The sequence below is a fragment of the Pleurodeles waltl genome, chromosome 3_1 (assembly GCF_031143425.1).
Source record: "Pleurodeles waltl isolate 20211129_DDA chromosome 3_1, aPleWal1.hap1.20221129, whole genome shotgun sequence".
In the NCBI taxonomy this organism is placed as follows: domain Eukaryota; kingdom Metazoa; phylum Chordata; class Amphibia; order Caudata; family Salamandridae; genus Pleurodeles; species Pleurodeles waltl.
Window position 1 is genome coordinate 534,331,307 of NC_090440.1, and position 20,551 is coordinate 534,351,857.

A 20,551-nucleotide genomic window follows, 5' to 3' on the forward strand; every position below is an offset into this window, starting at 1 on the left:
TTCAGAACCCCCCCATACTTGAGTATGACAGTAGTGAAGAGGCCTGTTGTTTAATGAGACACCTTCCCTATATAGGCCAGGGAACCGACAGTCTCAGAAAGCAGCTGTAGCGAAATCAGACAGCATGCAGTAGCGGTCCTCCTGCTGGAACCTCCCTCTAACGTGCATGGGACAAAGAGATGTTTTTATAATAAAACAGCTAATGTTTTGAGAAAAGTGTCCCCATGTAAAAATATGTATGTTTCTGTGAAATGTTAGAGACGCAGTGTACCAATGTGTTCCGACAACCCTATCTTGTTGCAGCTTTTAATAAAGCACAGAGTGAAAGAATGTTGTACTAAGAAATGTAAATGCTTTCCTAAGCAAAAGAACAGCAAGATAAAGGAAAAAAAACACATCACCGCAAATGTGATTACTTCTAACATAAAAATAAAATTAAGTGTTACTAGGCTAAAGGGCACAGACAGCAGGCCTAGTTGCTAAAAGAACCTGGCTACAGACATCACTAAATGGCTTCACTACATTCTCCTGCCTCTGGGTATAGTAGTCACCAGGCCTCTACCACCTGCAGGTGTGCTGCTCATTGTGTAGTTGTCACATTATCGTTACTTAGGAGACAACAACCTTGGGTGGTGGGGGGAATAGATTTATCCTGATCTGTGTCTGGCACAGTGTTGAGGTGACCTCCCCAGATACAAGGTGCTTGGGTATTAGAAAGAAAGGAGGGGCTTAGAGAGTCTATGAATGTGGTTTGTGATTCGAGTTAAGTGCACACAGTGCTACTAATGTGAGTGGGAGACCATACAAGCCCCTCCAGAACAATCCACTTCCCCTCTGGGTCCACTACAGGATTGTGCATCATGTAGGTGACTCCTGGGGCCACCCATATGAGTACACCCCGGCGTATCTCAAGTATTTGGTGCCTAGTACTATGCTTCTCCACCTCTTGTGAGTTTGGACGCTTCTTCACAGCTAAGATGAGCTTCTTGTAAGTAGACTGTGTAAGTGGCAGCATTTTAGATAGGAAAGGACCTTATAACATTAAACATAGTTTGTCATCCCTCTGACGTTCTATGTCAAAACATTATAACTAGGGCTGGTGATAGGAATGTTGTCTCTCATGACGTGAAGGGATATGCGGTGTGGCAGTATGCCCCCAATAATCAATTTAGCTGGGAACAGTAAAGTTTAGCGAGTGTTGCGGTCCCAGAGTCTTTGCTTTATCCTGTAGAAGGATTCTATCCTTCTTCAGACCTTGGACATATACTCTGGGTAGATGGTGATCTTGGCATTATCCACTGACTATGGGCCCTGTGCCCTGGTACCCTGCAAGATGTGATCTCTGTCAGGGTAGTTATATGTACGGGTCACCCCTGAGTTGGGCAGGCTCCAGGAGTTGAAGGACAGGCCAGCAGCCTGTGTGTCCTTTCTACTGAGAAGAAGGTGGTTTATTTCCCGCCCAGGGACCAACCAGTCCTCCAGGAAGAGCTCTATGCTGGGGCCTTGTGAATGCTATTACAAAATTAGTGACCTTTTGTCTCATCTAGTCTCTGTCTTAGTTGCCAGACCTCCTCCTGCAGAGCCTGGATATGTGACTGTGCATCCTTAACTGTAGGTCAGATTGTCATCATAGTGAATTCTGCCTCATTCCCCCTTTTCTTTCAATTTTGTGTGATCTGCTCATATGAGCCCCATGTCTATCGTGAGTGCATTTAGTTTGGGTTCGAGGGAGAGTTTAATGTCTAGAATGGTGGCAAGACTTTTGCTGAATTTCCCTGTATGGTCTTGTAGGGTCTCTTCCACCCCCATATTGTTGAGAGTGTGAGGGTCAGATGTGGTCACTGAAGGGTCACTGGTGCCACCAACCTGGGAGGCCTGCCCCCTTTGGGTGTCCCTTGGCGAGGGCCGGTGTAGTGGCTGGTGCGGTTGGATAAAAAGATATTGGTATTCTCTCTCTTTCCCAGCCTCCCCAAGGAGATGTAGCCCACTGCTTGGTAGGCCAAATCACACAGCAGGACCCTCTTGGCCACCAAAGAAATGAATGTGCCTCCCATGTGTATAATATACGGCCGCAATGAGAGGTGACAGTGGAAACCGCTCCCTGTCACAGTCCTGTGTGATCATAAGGGAATATTCAAGTGTGGCTTCTACTGACTGGGCCTTCCCCATCTGTGTGCTGCCCAGGCTGGTTGGGCCTCCCACGAGCCGGACCGTGAATGAAAGAAGTGAAGAAGGGGAGGAATGCATCAGAGAGAGGCTCCAGCTCTCCATCTACATTCCCCTTTGGCACAAGTGCCCCAGGCAGTTGGGGGAGGTCTGGACAATCACCCATGAATGCAGGCCTGTCATTGCTCCCCTCAAGTGCAGGGCTGTCATGGGTGAATGAAAGATATAGCCGCGTTGTGGTGCGTAGATGCTGGGCCTCTGTTTTGAGCACACGCCAGCTGCGTAGTTCATATATCAATCCTGAGTCTCTGGGGTCTCCACCATTGGGAAGAGGGTGTGCGGATGCCTTAATTGTGCCAGGTGCTCCCTCTCTGTTTGAAGTTGGGCTTTGTACTCAGCCTTCATGCAGAATGTCGACCTACATTAAGGATGTGAGAGTGCATTAATTCTCATAACACATCCATCACTGTTTTTAACCTTCATTAAGGTTACCATTTTTAAAATATGCTATACTGGTTGGTAACCTGAAGACAATTTTAACTCACCCCACCTTTTTCTGTTTAAAAAATTCCCCCTAAAAAAACCTGCTCTGCTGTAATCAGGTGATGCGCTAGGTGTCTCGGGTGGGACCCCTATAATGGAGCATGCCACCAACTAGGTTGGTGGGTGAAGGGTGTTTTAAAAAATACCTCATGTTTTTTATATTGGCAAAGAAGCATCTTAACAGACAAGTTATTGGGTATGGTGGCTTGGTCGTTTTTGGTGATTGTATGTGTATTTACAGAGGAATGTGAGCGAGCTCTCTTCTTACTCGCTTTTTTGTTGACTTTGGGTTTAAATCCCTACCAGTTGATCAGGAATGCATAGGCGGAAAGTGAAACAACCCAATTGTTTCATGCTGCTTGTTTGTGGGCTGGCTGATCCCCGTAAATGCCACGGAATTAAATGTGAGAAGCATGGCCACAATACAGAAATCTGCTGAGGAAAGAGTTGTAGAGGGACAATCCAAAATAAAGAGCTTACCTTGGCAATTACAGTCAGACTATATCAACAGAACTGTGGGGTACTTCTTGTCAGGCTGCAGGTGGTGGGGCCTGTACATCATCCCTAGAGAACTAAGCCAGAAGAAGTCTCGAATGAGAAGATCTCTGGAGAAATGTAATCGAAAAGAGGGCCTGAGTGAAAACCAGGAGAAAGGTAAAAATTCACGTGCCATCCCGGAAGAGACGATTAAGCAAATGCAGGTGTCAATAAATATTAAGGGCCTGATTCCAACTTTGGAGGACGGTGTTAAACCGTCCCAAAAGTGGCGGATATACCACCTACCGTATTACGAGTCCATTATATCCTATGGAACTCGTAATACGGTAGGTGGTATATCCGCCACTTTTGGGACGGTTTAACACCGTCCTCCAAAGTTGGAATCAGGCCCTAAGTGTCATGTACCCTCTTGTACTTCACTTACTACACCGTAGAGGGACATATCATGCAGTGGCCTGATTACTAGTACCCCTCTCTCAAAGAGGTATAAGGGGTAGATGCAACCTGTGAACTCTATCACTGGTTGCTGCCATTTAAAAAGTGTCAAATGAAGAGGCCATGATTTTGCGACTGTCAAAGGAGAAAAGCTGTGTCAGAATTCTATATTTGTGCTAAAAACAAATACTGGCTCACTAATTGCTTCATGGAATAAGGTGCAGTGAGAAAAGGCCATGTAGTGGAGTTTCACTTGTGCATGTATACCAAGTAATGTTCGCAAGGAAAATCATGACTTGTGTTGCCTGTCTTTAAATGGACTAACTCAGAGTGTAGAACTGGTAGAGAGACTTCTCTGATATGCAACTTCAGGCACAGGGTTCAGAGTGGAGACAGCATTTATTCTCTAGTTTATGATGCAAAAGATGCTGAATGGACTGCTGCCATCTTTTTTTACTGTCTGTCAAGTATGGCTTTGACCCATTGTGGACAACGTTTTATTATTTTTTTCACCAGAAGGACACACAGAGGAATCCCCTGTTATCAGCATTATTCATAAATATGCATAATATACCGGCATCTCAGGGCCTGTTCCTGAAGAGCAAAGAGGCACGCATAGTCTTGATCCTTTGAAACACGTGTCGAGTAGAGAGGAGCAGTACTGGTCTTCTACTGGGAGACCTCTCTAAGTAAAGCTCCTCGGATTAAAGTTATCCAAAGCCAATCTCATGTTACAATGAACTCTATACTCAATCACTGATGTGCAACAACCATACCAGAGGGCACAAAGCATGTGTGAGGCACTAGTTCAAAAGTAACTAAACCAATTCAGAAATATGCACAAGAAGTGTCTGCCATAAACATTACATCCAATAAGTAACGTAGCTGAAAGTCCACAAAGAAACAAATACATGTACAACTCCTGAAGTATTATCCAGTCCTTGTGATTTATTCATAGAATGCTCTGTGTTCCATAGAGTAATGAAACTTCCTCAGTTGGATACATCGAATTCAGGTAATGGAATAAATAAATTATCCGGTACACCGTTGATAAAGTTCATAAACAAACAGCCAACACGTGTTTCGTCTCAGGGGAATTGCCCCAAATGACTTCTTCAGGGCCGAAATTTCATCAAAACAGAACACTTTAAATAAATAATATGTTGTGATGCATGTCAAAGCCCATGCCACCAAACACTGTGAGTGAAGAACCAAAAAGAAAAAGGCTGTGAGTAAGAAAAAGACCTGGATGCCGAAATGTAGGAAACACCCATCAAAGAATTGAAAAATCAGAACAAACTACTCATCAATTAAAGTAATCACAACTAATAATGACCACTAACATCCCAGGAGATATACCTGTGAATCCATTAGCCATGAATATGATAAAAGACCCCTATGTCCAACAAACTTAAGTTAGCATGTACCTAATAAATTGTCAAGTGATAATCCTCCAGTCTGGTTAAAGAACGACGTTGTATATATCCAACCACACTCTCCGCGCCGGTAATATAAAAAATTCTGAGTGACTGGCAAGCTAAAAACACAAATAACACGCTCACTAATATCGGTAGGTCACCAAAAAGGACTCAATTCAGTAAAAAAGCCAATAGTACACCGTTATATACATCACAATCACAGACTTACCTACCCATTGCATATCCTGCACCTGAAGGGATATTGAGTCTCCACAACAGTGCGAGTAATGCTACCGTAACGCTGAGACGGAAGTGCTCTAAACGAACTCATAAACATAAACAGCGGACTAGAGCGAATGAGAAGAGAAAACAAACAACAGACTAGTCATCCTTAGTCTCTTCCGAACCATAATGGTGCGTCTCTTAAATCCCTTCAGAGATTTATTGGTATGTTAATTATATTATCGGTGGTTAAGCGAAAAACAAAATAATACCCCTGCAACGTTAAGGGGAGAGTGCTAGCGTCAAGCATTAACCTACAAACACGGACTAGAAAGTGTGTCTCAAGTTCAAAGAAAATAAAAACAGTTATCACACAAAGGAGATGTCCCAAAACATAAGATGCAATAAAACAACAATGAAAGAAAAGGCACCCAATGTGATCAGAAAATTTAAAACACAAATAAGAAGAAAGTTATCATCTAAGTTACATCAATATGTTATTCAGGCAATTGGAAAATAATGTGTCACGTCATAAATTAAACATAGCTCACAAAAATTGTGAGGCATGGTAGAAAATCCATACTATTTTCAATTTCAAGTGTGTTGTGATGAAATATCACCGTATGGTAAACATTACAAGTGGAAATCATGAATCACATAAGATCAATAACAATAACAACAGCATCCCATAGATAATTCATAATATTTCCGATTGCAATTGTGTTGTGATGAGACAACACCATAGAGTAAATATTACCAGTATATATCATGAGTGAGATAAGATCAATAACAATACCAACAGAATTACATCACAATTATTGTATATAGATGATTACACACTTGAGTCAAATAGATGACAACCAATTACTCTCCCAAAAAATATTCCAATTCCCTATCTGTATTGAGACCCATTTCTACTGCCTTTAGTCACATTATCCATGTTGCCTCTTTTTTACGAAGAGTGAGTTCCCTATTACCTCCTCTGGGGTCTCTTGGAACATGTTCAAAACCAAAAAATTCAAATGTTTTATGACTGTCCTGTGACTCAAAGGCCATAATGTGTGCCACTACAGGGTATCTCTCATCTCCATTTTTAAGTGCCCTGACATGTTCACTAATCCTGATTTTAAGAGGGCGGATAGTACTCCCAATATAAATGTGAGTGAATTTACAACGTATTAGGTAGATAACAAAGGAAGTATTGCAATCAATGGCTGACTTGATCCTATAAACATGGTCCATTGTTGTAGAAAACTCTTAATTGGTTTAGTTACTTTTGAACGAGTGCCTCACACATGCTTTGTATTCTTTGTTGTTTACTTAGTAAACTGGCTAGGGGTCTGGGTGTTCCCCTGTGAGTGCACCATTTCTATACACTATACCTTACTTAGCCCTTGAGCGCCTTTCTTTTCCCTAAATTCACACCCCATATATATTTTTTCTGCAAACCTTTCTTTAGGGTGGCAGCTCAGGATAGGTTCTAATAGGCCATAATGGATAGAACCAAATTAGCCGAGGAATGGTTTGACAGTTTAGCTAGAGGTGGTACATATCGAGATATAATACACAGCACTAATCGTTTACAGAATGAAGGCTTGAAAAACAAATTAATTAGACTTTAGAAATAAAAACAAATGAACTATCTAAATGGTGGGACGGAGCGACATTAAAGCAATATAAAAAATTTAACCGTATACCACGGGGTTTTAGGTTGCAAATATTCCCCACCTATGATGATTTGGAGGCTGATCTTTTGGCTTTATGGAATAACAAGTTAACATCTAGCTCGATGAGACTCATAGATATTTTAATTACTAACGCTGAGAGGAAGGTTACTACTTTCCAATCTGAGATTGCTGTTCTTGAAAAGGAGATTAAGGATTTGAAGTTAAAGGAAGCAATTGAGAGAAACTATAAGATTTTGGATGAGGTTTTACTAAAATTTCAAGAAGAGATCACACAGAGAAAGGCAAGAAATCTTAAGAGGGATGAAAGGGACTATTTGACTGATAGAGTCTTTACCATTGCAATAAAATATGACCATCTTGTTCATACAAATCCGACCCACAGAGGGTCAACTGTTTCTAATGTTTCTGATACTACTTCCATTAGCACTTCGATTACGAGTGATAGTGACACTGAGGGTGGACCAGGTACTCCTGCTCAGCTCGGTCCCATGACTAAGAGCAATGTTTTTTTCCAAGAACTCTTGAGGATCGAGCAAGGCAAATGTGATCAGAACAGAAAAAGACCAAACATAGGAGAGGAACTAACTGCAAAAGTAATAGAACAGGGTGGAATGAAAACAAGGTTCCGGGACAAGAGATTCTAAAGAGTAGTGATTCATCATCCATTAATGTAATTAACTTGTCTAATATTGAGCTCTCACCAGGCGCTAAGTGCCTCTTGGAGAAAGGTTTACATTTTTGTCCTACCAGCTATGGGGATCCATGTAGATCCAAGGTGGATTTATTTAAATGTGTTCGCAAACTTAAATTAAAGAAGTACTTTCTGTCAAACCCAGTTTGTTCACAATCACTTAGTTCTTCTACACAGAGGTTGGAACTAAGTGCTTTGTCCATTAAGGATATTCACGACACAGCAACATTACTTTCAATTGCAGAACATCACGAGGATCCTAATATTCTTTCACAGGTGTTTGAGGATTTAGACATCACATCCAACACTAGCATCACTAGTGGTTCGAGGAGGAAATCGCATTGGATACCGAAGTCACTTAGCAAAAACAATTTGGATGTGTTCTTTGACTTGGTGTGTAGAGATTTTGATAAACACCTATCCAAAAGCAAATTTTGGAATTCCACCCATAATTTAAGTTCTGAAGAACGTCAAGCACTTAGATCACTTCAGCAAGAGAAAGACATCATTATCAGGCAGGCGGATAAAGGTGGGAATGTTGTAATTATGAATAAATTGGATTATGAGAATGAGATTACATTGCAATTGAGTGACGTTTTATGTTATGAACATATTACATATAATCCAATTCCTGGTCTAATGAATAAAATAAATAGTAAATCACTGACATTGTATCAACAGGAATTACTGACCAAAGATGAATATCTATACCTTAAGGTTGATCATCCGAGGTTCCCTTGTCTTTACACATTGCCTAAGATCCACAAGAAACTACCTTTTCCACCAGGACGACCTATTATATCTGGTATATCAGGACCAACGGAGAAACTCTCTGAGTATGTGGATCTGTTTTTACAACCATTTGTATACAATCTTCTATCCTTCATCAAGAATATAACACATATTCTTAGCATTTTGAATGATGTAGAATGGGAAAGTAATATCTTGTTAGTTACATTGGATGTGGTTTCATTAGACACATGCATAAATCATGATTTAGGACAACAAGCTTTGTAACACTTTCTCAATAGGAGGTCAGCAAGTCTTTGGGAGCATACTGGAATGCTGATCGAAATGATTGATTTAATCCTTGGTAACAACTATTTTCTTCTTAATAAAGAGTGGTTTCAACAGAAACAAGGGGTGACGATGAGCTGCAGATTCTCCCCCTCATAAGCGAATATCTTTATGGGGTGGTTAGAAGAAAGGTGGATCTGGGGTCCAAATTTGACCCAATGGCAAACATATATATTGTACTGGGGACGCTACATTGATGATTGTTTCATGTTTCGGACAGGGAGCGAAGAGAAATTGATTGAATTTTGTGATTTCTTGAATTCTAATCTTATGAACATCAAATTTACTTATCCTTTTAGCTCCAAGATCATTGAATTTTTGGATGTAGAACTCGTCATTGAAAATAATAAGATACACAGTAGACTATTTCGTAAGGTCACGTCTTGTAACTCTATTCTGCATGCTGCAAGTGCACATCCGAAACATCAGATTGTGGCAATACCTTATGGTGAAATGGTGAGAGCAAGACGTAATTGCAGCAAACATGACTAATGCATTAATTGTGTTAATGAGATGAGTATAAGATTCAAGACACAAGGTTATTCTAAATATGTGATTAGGAAAGCACAGGACAGAGTTAGACAGATTGTTAGAAGTGACACACTGAAATCTAGGAGCCAGTGTAAACTCAGTAATGAGTTAGACAAGGTGTGATTTGTTACAGATTATACAAGTACGTCTCTGGCTCTTAGAAGAATTGTTAACAGGCATTGGAATATTTTATATCAAGATGAGGCCTTAAGGAACTTCATATCGGACAAAGTAACTTTTACATTTCGTAAGGGGAGATCCCTCAAAAGTATTCTCAGTCCTGGTTTCTCCGCGTTAAAACCCTCAAATACCTGGCTATCCATGCATAGGGTAGGCTTCTTCAAATGTGGGCAATGGGCAGTATGCCATTGGGCCTGCCATGGCACCAAAGAGTTTTCTACAACAATGGACCATGTTTATAGGATCAAGTCAGCCATTAATTGTAATACTTCCTTTGTTATCTACATAATACGTTGTAAATACACTCGCATTTATATTGGAAGTACTATCCGTCCTCTTGAAATCAGGATTAGTGAACATGTCAGGGCACTTAAAAATGGAGATGAGAGATACCCTGTAGTGGCACACATTATGGCCTGTGAGTCACAGGACAATCATAAAACATTTGAATTTTTTGGTTTTGAGCATGTTCCAAGAAACCCCAGAGGAGGTAATAGGGAACTCACTCTTCGTAAAAAAGAGGCAACATGGATAATGCGACTAAAGGCGGTAGAAATGGGCCTCAATACAGATAGGGAATTGGAATATTTTTTGGGAGAGTAATTGGTTGTCATTTATTTGACTCAAGTGTGTAATCATCTATATACAATAATTGTGATGTAATTCTGTTGGTATTGTTATTGATCTTATCTCACTCATGATATCTACTGGTAATATTTACCCTATTGCGTTGTCTCATCACAACACAATTGCAATCAAAAATATTATGAATTATCTATGGGATTCTGTTGTTATTGTTATTGATCTTATGTGATTCATGATATCCACTTGTAATGTTTACCATACGGTGATATTTCATCACAACACACTTGAAATTGAAAATAGTATGGATTTTCTACCATGCCTCACAATTTTTGTGAGCTATGTTTAATTTATGATGTGACACATTATTTTCCAATTGCCTAAATAACATATTGATGTCATTTAGATGATAACTTTCATCTTGTTTGAGTTTTACATTTTCTGAACGCATTGGGTGCCTTTTCTCTCATTGTTGTTTTATTGCATCTCATATTTTGGGACCTTTCCTTTGTGTGATAACTGTTTTTATTTTCTTTGAACTTGAGACACGCTTTCTAGTCCGTGTTTGTAGGTTAATGCTTTAGATGCTAGCACTCTCTCCTTAGCTTTGCGGGGGTCTTATTTAGTTTTTCGCTTAACCACCGATAATATAATTAACATACCAATACATTTCTGATGGGATTTAAGAGACGCACCATCATGGTTGGAAAGAGACTAAGGGCCACTAGCCCGTTGTTTGTTTTCTCTTCTCATTTGCTCCAGTCCATTGTTTATGTTTATGAGCTCGTTTAGAGCACTTCCGTCTTAGCGTTACGGTAGCGTACTCGCATTGTAGTTGAGACTCGATATCCCTTCACGTGCACGATATGCAATGGGCAGGTAAGTCTGTGATTGCGATGTATATAGTGGTGTACTATTGGCTTTTTTACTGAATTGAGTCCTTTTTGGTGACCTACTGGTGTTAGTGAGCATGTTATGTGTGTTTTTAGCTTGCCAGTGTAGGAAAGTACCATCTTGCCTGGCATGTTACCCCCATTTTTCACTGTATATATGTTGTTTTAGTTGTATGTGTCACTGGGACCCTGGTAACCCAGGGCCCCAGTGCTCATAAGTGTGCCTGAATGTGTTACCTGTGTAGTGACTAACTGTCTCACTGAGGCTCTGCTAATCAGAACCTCAGTGGTTATGCTCTCTCATTTCTTTCCAAATTGTCACTAACAGGCTAGTGACCATTTTTACCAATTTACATTGGCTTACTGGAACACCCTTATAATTCCCTAGTATATGGTACTGAGGTACCCAGGGTATTGGGGTTCCAGGAGATCCCTATGGGCTGCAGCATTTCTTTTGCCACCCATAGGGAGGTCTGACAATTCTTACACAGGCCTGCCACTGCAGCCTGAGTGAAATAACGTCCACGTTATTTCACAGCCATTTTACACTGCACTTAAGTAACTTATAAGTCACCTATATGTCTAACCTTTACCTGGTAAAGGTTAGGTGCAAAGTTACTTAGTGTGAGGGCACCCTGGCACTAGCCAAGGTGCCCCCACATTGTTCAGAGCCAATTCCCTGAACTTTGTGAGTGCGGGGACACCATTATACGCGTGCACTACATATAGGTCACTACCTATATGTAGCTTCACAATGGTAACTCCGAATATGGCCATGTAACATGTCTATGATCATGGAATTGCCCCCTCTATGCCATCCTGGCATAGTTGGCACAATCCCATGATCCCAGTGGTCTGTAGCACAGACCCTGGTACTGCCAAACTGCCCTTCCTGGGGTTTCACTGCAGCTGCTGCTGCTGCCAACCCCTCAGACAGGCAGCTGCCCTCCTGGGGTCCAGCCAGGCCTGGCCCAGGATGGCAGAACAAAGAACTTCCTCTGAGAGAGGGTGTGACACCCTCTCCCTTTGGAAAATGGTGTGAAGGCAGGGGAGGAGTAGCCTCCCCCAGCCTCTGGAAATGCTTTGTTGGGCACAGAGGTGCCCAATTCTGCATAAGCCAGTCTACACCGGTTCAGGGACCCCTTAGCCCCTGCTCTGGCGCGAAACTGGACAAAGGAAAGGGGAGTGACCACCCCCCTGACCTGCACCTCCCCTGGGAGGTGTCCAGAGCTCCTCCAGTGTGCTCCAGACCTCTGCCATCTTGGAAAGAGAGGTGCTGCTGGCACACTGGACTGCTCTGAGTGGCCAGTGCCACCAGGTGACGTCAGAGACTCCTGCTGATAGGCTCCTTCAGGTGTTAGTAGCCTATCCTCTCTCCTAGGTAGCCAAACCCTCTTTTCTGGCTATTTAGGGTCTCTGTCTCTGGGGAAACTTCAGATAACGAATGCAAGAGCTCATCCGAGTTCCTCTGCATCTCCCTCTTCACCTTCTGATAAGGAATCGACTGCTGACCGCGCTGGAAGCCTGCAAACCTGCAACATAGTAGCAAAGACGACTACTGCAACTCTGTAACGCTGATCCTGCCGCCTTCTCGACTGTTTTCCTGCTTGTGCATGCTGTGGGGGTAGCCTGCCTCCTCTCTGCACCAGAAGCTCCGAAGAAATCTCCCGTGGGTCGACGGAATCTTCCCCCTGCAACCGCAGGCACCAAAAAGCTGCATTACCGGTCCCTTGGGTCTCCTCTCAGCACGACGAGCGAGGTCCCTCGAAACCAGCGACTCTGTCCAAGTGACCCCCACAGTCCAGTGACTCTTCAGTCCAAGTTTGGTGGAGGCAAGTCCTTGCCTCACCTTGCTGGGCTGCATTGCTGGGAACCGCGACTTTGCAGCTACTCCGGCCCCTGTGCACTTCCGGCGGAAATCCTTTGTGCACAGCCAAGCCTGGGTCCACAGAACTCTAACCTGCATTGCACGACATTCTAAGTTGGTCTCCGGCGACGTGGGACTCCTTTGTGCAACTTCGGCGAGCACCGTTTCACGCATCCTCATAGTGCCTGTTTCTGGCACTTTTCCGGGTACTACCTGCTTTAGTGAAGGCTCTTTGTCTTGCTCGACGTCCCCTCTCTCTTCAGGTCCAATTTGCGACCTCCTGGTCCCTCCTGGGCCCCAGCACAATCCAAAAACGCCAAACGCACGATTTGCGACTAGCAAGGCTTGTTGGCGTCCTTCCGGCGGGAAAACACTTCTGCACGACTCTCCAGGGCGAGAGGGATCCGTCCACCAAAGGGGAAGTCTCTAGCCCTTTTTGTTCCTGCAGAAACCTCAGCTTCTTCTGTCCAGTAGAAGCTTCTTTGCATCCGCAGCTGGCATTTCCTGGGCATCTGCCCATCTCCGACTTGCTTGTGACTTTTGGACTTGGTCCCCTTGTTCCACAGGTACCCTAGAGTGGAAATCCACAGTTGTTGCATTGCTGGTTTGTGTCTTTCCTGCATTATTCCTCTAACACGACTACTTTGTCCTTAGGGGAACTTTAGTGCACTTTGCACTCACTTTTCAGGGTCTTGGGGAGGGTTATTTTTCTAACTCTTACTATTTTCTAATAGTCCCAGCGACCCTCTACAAGGTCACATAGGTTTGGGGTCCATTCGTGGTTCGCATTCCACTTTTGGAGTATATGGTTTGTGTTGCCCCTATCCCTATGTTTCCCCATTGCATCCTATTGTAACTATACATTGGTTGCACTGTTTTCTAAGACTATACTGCATATTTTTGCTATTGTGTATATATATCTTGTGTATATTTCCTATCCTCTCACTGAGGGTACACTCTAAGATACTTTGGCATATTGTCATAAAAATAAAAGTACCTTTATTTTTAGTATAACTGTGTATTGTGTTTTCTTATGATATTGTGCATATGACACTAAGTGGTACTGTAGTAGCTTCACACGTCTCCTAGTTCAGCCTAAGCTGCTCTGCTAAGCTACCATTATCTATCAGCCTAAGCTGCTAGACACCCTATACACTAATAAGGGATAACTGGGCCTGGTGCAAGGTGCAAGTACCCCTTGGTACTCACTACAAGCCAGTCCAGCCTCCTACATTGGTTGTGCAGTGGTGGGATAAGTGCTTTGAGACTACTTACCACTCTTGTCATTGTACTTTTCATAAGAGAAAAATATACAAAACAAGGTCAGTGTATATACACATAGCCAAAAAGTTTTGCATTTCCTCTTTTCACTCTTTTCTAAGTGCTGAAAAGTACTTCTAACTTTCTAAAAAGTTTTTAAAAAGTTTAAAAAGTTTTTTTCTCTGTCTTTCTAAAAGCTCTGACAAACTTTTTATCTTTTACTATCACTTTAACTCTCTCTAAAAATGTCTGGCACAGGCCAAAATGTTGATCTGTCCAAACTTGCATATGACAACCTTAGCTGGAAAAGAGCAAGGAGTCTCTGTATAGAGAGAGGTTTGAGTGTAGGGAAGAATCCTTCCTTAGAACTGTTACTTAACATGCTTAGAGAACAGGATAAGGCCATAGGTGCCTCATCTGTTGAAAAAGTACCTAATAGTTCCCAATCTGATTCAGGGACTCCCCCAGGAAAAGATTCAGGAAAGAAACTTCCTAGCCTGCCCATTACTAGACAGTCTAGCATAGTTGGTAATGATGATGAGCCACACCATACAAATAGTGTTGTCTCACATCATAGCAAAAGCATTTATTCTCACCATACTGGTAGTAATGTTTCTGTTAGCCAAGCTGTTAGGGTGGCTTCTGTAAGGGACAGGTCTCCTTCTGTTCATTCCCATCATACCTCTGTATCTAGGAATGTCCCTCCCACCAACCCTGATGACAGAATGTTAGAGAGGGAACTCAATAAGTTGAGGGTGGAACAAACCAGACTGAAGCTTAAAAAGCAACAGCTGGATTTAGATAGACAGTCTTTTGAACTAGAGAAGGAAAGACAGAAGTTGGGTTTAGAAACCCATGGTGGCAGCAGCAGTATTCCCCATAGTCCTCCTGCAAAAGAGCATGATTCCAGGAATCTGCACAAGATAGTTCCCCCTTATAAGGAGGGGGATGACATTAACAAGTGGTTTGCTGCACTTGAGAGGGCCTGTGTTGTACAGGATGTCCCTCAAAGGCAGTGGGCTGCTATCCTATGGCTATCATTTAGTGGAAAAGGTAGGGATAGGCTCCTTACTGTGAAAGAAAATGATGCTAATAATTTCCAAGTTCTTAAGAATGCACTCCTGGATGGTTATGGCTTAACCACTGAACAGTACAGGATAAAGTTCAGAGAGACCAAAAAGGAGTCTTCACAAGACTGGGTTGATTTCATTGACCATTCAGTGAAGGCCTTGGAGGGGTGGTTACATGGCAGTAAAGTTACTGATTATGACAGCCTGTATAACTTAATCCTGAGAGAGCATATTCTTAATAATTGTGTGTCTGATTTGTTGCACCAGTACTTGGTGGACTCTGATCTGACCTCTCCCCAAGAATTGGGAAAGAAGGCAGACAAATGGGTCAGAACAAGAGTGAACAGAAAAGTTCATACAGCGGGTGACAAAGATGGCAACAAAAAGAAGGATGGTAAGTCTTCAGACAAGGGTGGGGACAAATCTAAAAATGAGTCTTCATCAGGCCCACAAAAACACTCTGGTGGGGGTGGTGGGTCCAAATCCTCCTTTAATCAGAACAAGGAAAAGAAACCATGGTGCTATTTATGTAAAATAAAAGGCCATTGGACAACAGATCCCAGTTGTCCAAAGAAAGGCACCACTGCTCCTACCACTACAACCCCTACTGCTAAACCTAGTGTCCCTACTAATAGCAGTGGTGGTGGGAGCAAACCTACTAATAGCCAATCTAAGGGAGTAGCTGGGCTCACTTTTGGTAATTTAGTTGGGGTTGGCCTTGTTAGGGAGGCCACAGAGGCTGTGTTAGTCTCTGAGGGGGCTATTGATTTAGCCACCTTAGTTGCTTGTCCCCTTAATATGGATAAGTACAAGCAGCTACCCCTAATAAATGGTGTTGAGGTTCAGGCCTACAGGGACACTGGTGCCAGTGTGACTATGGTCATAGAGAAACTGGTCCACCCTGAACAACACCTACTTGGTCACCAGTACCAAGTAACCGATGCTCACAACAACACACTTAGCCACCCCATGGCTGTTGTAAATCTCAACTGGGGGGGGGTTACTGGTCCAAAGAAAGTTGTGGTAGCTTCAGATTTACCTGTAGACTGTCTATTAGGGAATGATTTGGAGACATCAGCTTGGTCAGATGTGGAGTTGGAGGCCCATGCAGCAATCCTGGGCATCCCAGGGCATATTTTTGCTTTGACAAGGGCTCACGCCAAAAAGCAAAAAGGACAGGGAAGCTTGGATCCTGGAACAATGGACCAAGTGCTCCCTAAAGCTAGGGCTAGTAGAAGCAAACCACTTCCTACTATCCCTCCCTCTACAGTGGATTCTACTTCTGAGGAAGAAGAATTCCCTCCCTGTGCAGAACCTACACCAGAGGAGCTGGAAGCAGACACTGCTGAGCTTTTGGGTGAAGGGGGGCCTGCCAGAGAGGAGCTGAGTGTGGCACAGCAAACCTGTCCCACATTAGAGGGTCTCAGACAGCAAGCTGTCAAACAGGCTAATGGGGATGTCAGTGACTCTCACAGAGTTTACTGGGAGGACAACCTCTTGTACACTGAGCATAGGGATCCTAAACCTGGAGCTGCCAGGAGATTAGTGATTCCTCAGGAGTACAGAAAGTTCCTCCTAACACTGGCACATGACATTCCCTTAGCTGGGCATCTAGGACAAATGAAAACTTGGGACAGGCTTGTTCCCCTGTTTCATTGGCCTAGGATGTCTGAGGACACAAAGGAATTTTGTAAGTCCTGTGAAACCTGTCAAGCCAGTGGCAAGACAGGTGGCACCCCAAAGGCACCCCTTATCCCACTGCCTGTGGTTGGAGTTCCCTTTGAAAGGGTAGGGGTTGACATAGTTGGCCCCCTTGACCCTCCTACTGCTTCAGGCAATAGGTTTATCTTGGTGGTAGTGGACCATGCCACAAGATATCCTGAAGCTATTCCTTTAAGGACCACTACAGCTCCTGCAGTGGCAAAGGCCCTCCTGGGAATATTTTCCAGGGTGGGCTTCCCAAAGGAAGTAGTATCAGACAGGGGAAGCAATTTCATGTCTGCATACTTAAAGGCCATGTGGAAGCAGTGTGGTGTAACGTACAAGTTCACAACACACTATCATCCACAAACAAATGGACTGGTGGAGAGATTTAATAAAACTCTCAAAGGCATGATTATGGGTCTCCCTGAAAAACTCCGCAGGAGATGGGATATCCTTCTACCATGCCTCCTTTTTGCCTACAGGGAGGTACCCCAGAAAGGAGTGGGCTTCAGCCCCTTTGAACTTCTTTTTGGACACCCTGTTAGGGGTCCACTCACACTTGTAAAGGAGGGTTGGGAACAACCTTTAAAAGCTCCTAAGCAGGATATTGTGGATTATGTACTTGGCCTCAGATCAAGGATGGCTGAGTACATGAAAAAGGCCAGTAAAAACCTTCAGGCCAGCCAAGAGCTCCAGAAGCAATGGCATGATCAGAAGGCTGTTTTGGTTCAGTACCAACCAGGGCAGAAAGTGTGGGTCTTGGAGCCTGTGGCCCCAAGAGCACTCCAAGATAAATGGAGTGGTCCCCACACAATTGTTGAAAAGAAGGGAGAAGTCACCTATTTAGTTGACTTAGGCACTGCCAGGAGTCCCCTTAGGGTGCTCCATGTCAACCGCCTGAAACCCTACTATGACAGGGCTGATCTGACCCTGCTCATGGCAACTGATGAGGGACAGGAAGAAGACAGTGATCCTCTACCTGATCTCTTCTCTTCCACAGATCAAGATGCTCTTGTGGAAGGTGTAGTTTTGGCTGATTGTCTTACTGCTGAGCAGAAAGATAATTGCATAAATCTCCTAGATCAATTCTCTGAACTCTTCTCTACTGTGCCAGGTACCACTTCTTGGTGTGAGCACACTATAGATACTGGAGACAGTTTACCTGTCAAAAGTAAGATCTATAGGCAGCCTGACCATGTCAGGGACTGCATAAAGCATGAAGTTCAGAAAATGTTGGAACTAGGAGTGGTTGAGCACTCTGACAGTCCATGGGCTTCTCCTGTGGTACTGGTACCAAAACCCAATTCTAAAGATGGAAAGAAGGAAATGCGGTTTTGTGTAGACTATAGAGGTCTCAACTTGGTAACCAAAACTGATGCTCACCCTATACCCAGGGCAGATGAGCTTATAGATACACTGGCATCTGCCAAGTATCTAAGCACTTTTGATTTGACTGCAGGGTATTGGCAGATCAAATTATCAGAAGATGCTAAACCTAAGACTGCATTTTCTACCATTGGAGGACATTACCAGTTTACTGTAATGCCTTTTGGTTTGAAAAATGCACCTGCCACTTTTCAGAGGTTGGTGAACACAGTCCTGCAAGGGCTGGAAGCTTTCAGTGCAGCATATTTGGACGATATAGCTGTCTTTAGCTCCAGCTGGGATGATCACCTGGTCCACCTATGGAAAGTTTTAGAGGCCCTGCAAAAGGCAGGCCTCACTATCAAGGCTTCAAAGTGCCAGATAGGGCAGGGTAAGGTGGTTTATCTGGGACACCTTGTTGGTGGGGAACAGATTGCACCACTTCAGGGGAAAATCCAAACAATTATTGATTGGGTTCCCCCTACCACTCAGACTCAGGTGAGAGCCTTCCTAGGCCTCACTGGGTATTACAGGAGGTTCATTAAGAACTATGGCTCCATTGCAGCCCCTCTTAATGACCTCACATCCAAGAAAATGCCTAAAAAGGTATTATGGACAGCAAACTGTCAGAAAGCTTTTGAGGAGCTGAAGCAGGCCATGTGCTCTGCACCTGTCCTGAAAAGCCCTTGTTACTCTAAAAAATTCTATGTCCAAACTGATGCATCTGAATTAGGAGTAGGGGCAGTCCTATCACAACTTAATTCTGAGGGCCAGGATCAACCTGTTGCTTTTATTAGTAGGAGGTTGACCCCTAGAGAAAAGCGTTGGTCTGCCATTGAGAGGGAGGCCTTTGCTGTGGTCTGGGCTCTGAAGAAGTTGAGGCCGTACCTGTTTGGCACTCACTTCATTGTTCAGACAGACCACAAACCTCTACTTTGGCTAAAACAAATGAAAGGTGAAAATCCTAAATTGTTGAGGTGGTCCATATCCCTACAGGGAATGGACTATACAGTGGAACATAGACCTGGGAGTAGCCACTCCAATGCAGATGGACTATCCAGATATTTCCACTTAGACAATGAAGACTCATCAGGTCATGGCTAGTCTTATTGTCCTTCGTTTGGGGGGGGGGTTGTGTAGGAAAGTACCATCTTGCCTGGCATGTTACCCCCATTTTTCACTGTATATATGTTGTTTTAGTTGTATGTGTCACTGGGACCCTGGTAACCCAGGGCCCCAGTGCTCATAAGTGTGCCTGAATGTGTTACCTGTGTAGTGACTAACTGTCTCACTGAGGCTCTGCTAATCAGAACCTCAGTGGTTATGCTCTCTCATTTCTTTCCAAATTGTCACTAACAGGCTAGTGACCATTTTTACCAATTTACATTGGCTTACTGGAACACCCTTATAATTCCCTAGTATATGGTACTGAGGTACCCAGGGTATTGGGGTTCCAGGAGATCCCTATGGGCTGCAGCATTTCTTTTGCCACCCATAGGGAGCTCTGACAATTCTTACACAGGCCTGCCACTGCAGCCTGAGTGAAATAACGTCCACGTTATTTCACAGCCATTTTACACTGCACTTAAGTAACTTATAAGTCACCTATATGTCTAACCTTTACCTGGTAAAGGTTAGGTGCAAAGTTACTTAGTGTGAGGGCACCCTGGCACTAGCCAAGGTGCCCCCACATTGTTCAGAGCCAATTCCCTGAACTTTGTGAGTGCGGGGACACCATTACACGCGTGCACTACATATAGGTCACTACCTATATGTAGCTTCACAATGGTAACTCCGAATATGGCCATGTAACATGTCTATGATCATGGAATTGCCCCCTCTATGCCATCCTGGCATAGTTGGCACAATCCCATGATCCCAGTGGTCTGTAGCACAGACCCTGGTACTGCCAAACTGCCCTTCCTGGGGTTTCACTGCAGCTGCTGCTGCTGCCAACCCCTCAGACAGGCAGCTACCCTCCTGGGGTCCAGCCAGGCCTGGCCCAGGATGGCAGAACAAAGAACTTCCTCTGAGAGAGGGTGTGACACCCTCTCCCTTTGGAAAATGGTGTGAAGGCAGGGGAGGAGTAGCCTCCCCCAGCCTCTGGAAATGCTTTGTTGGGCACAGAGGTGCCCAATTCTGCATAAGCCAGTCTACACCGGTTCAGGGACCCCTTAGCCCCTGCTCTGGCGCGAAACTGGACAAAGGAAAGGGGAGTGACCACCCCCCTGACCTGCACCTCCCCTGGGAGGTGTCCAGAGCTCCTCCAGTGTGCTCCAGACCTCTGCCATCTTGGAAAGAGAGGTGCTGCTGGCACACTGGACTGCTCTGAGTGGCCAGTGCCACCAGGTGACGTCAGAG

At 43.8% G+C, this 20,551-nt stretch overlaps 1 protein-coding gene across 1 annotated transcript in view; it reads right to left on the minus strand.

The window, feature by feature from the left end:
• Nucleotides 1-20,551, minus strand: part of DPP8 (dipeptidyl peptidase 8) — a 179,092-nt gene that overhangs the window by 104,693 nt on the left and 53,848 nt on the right. Inside the window, 2 exon segments of the mRNA XM_069221452.1 lie at nucleotides 3,210-3,276; nucleotides 3,279-3,341. Of these exon segments, the coding sequence (XP_069077553.1) occupies nucleotides 3,210-3,276; nucleotides 3,279-3,341 (130 nt within the window).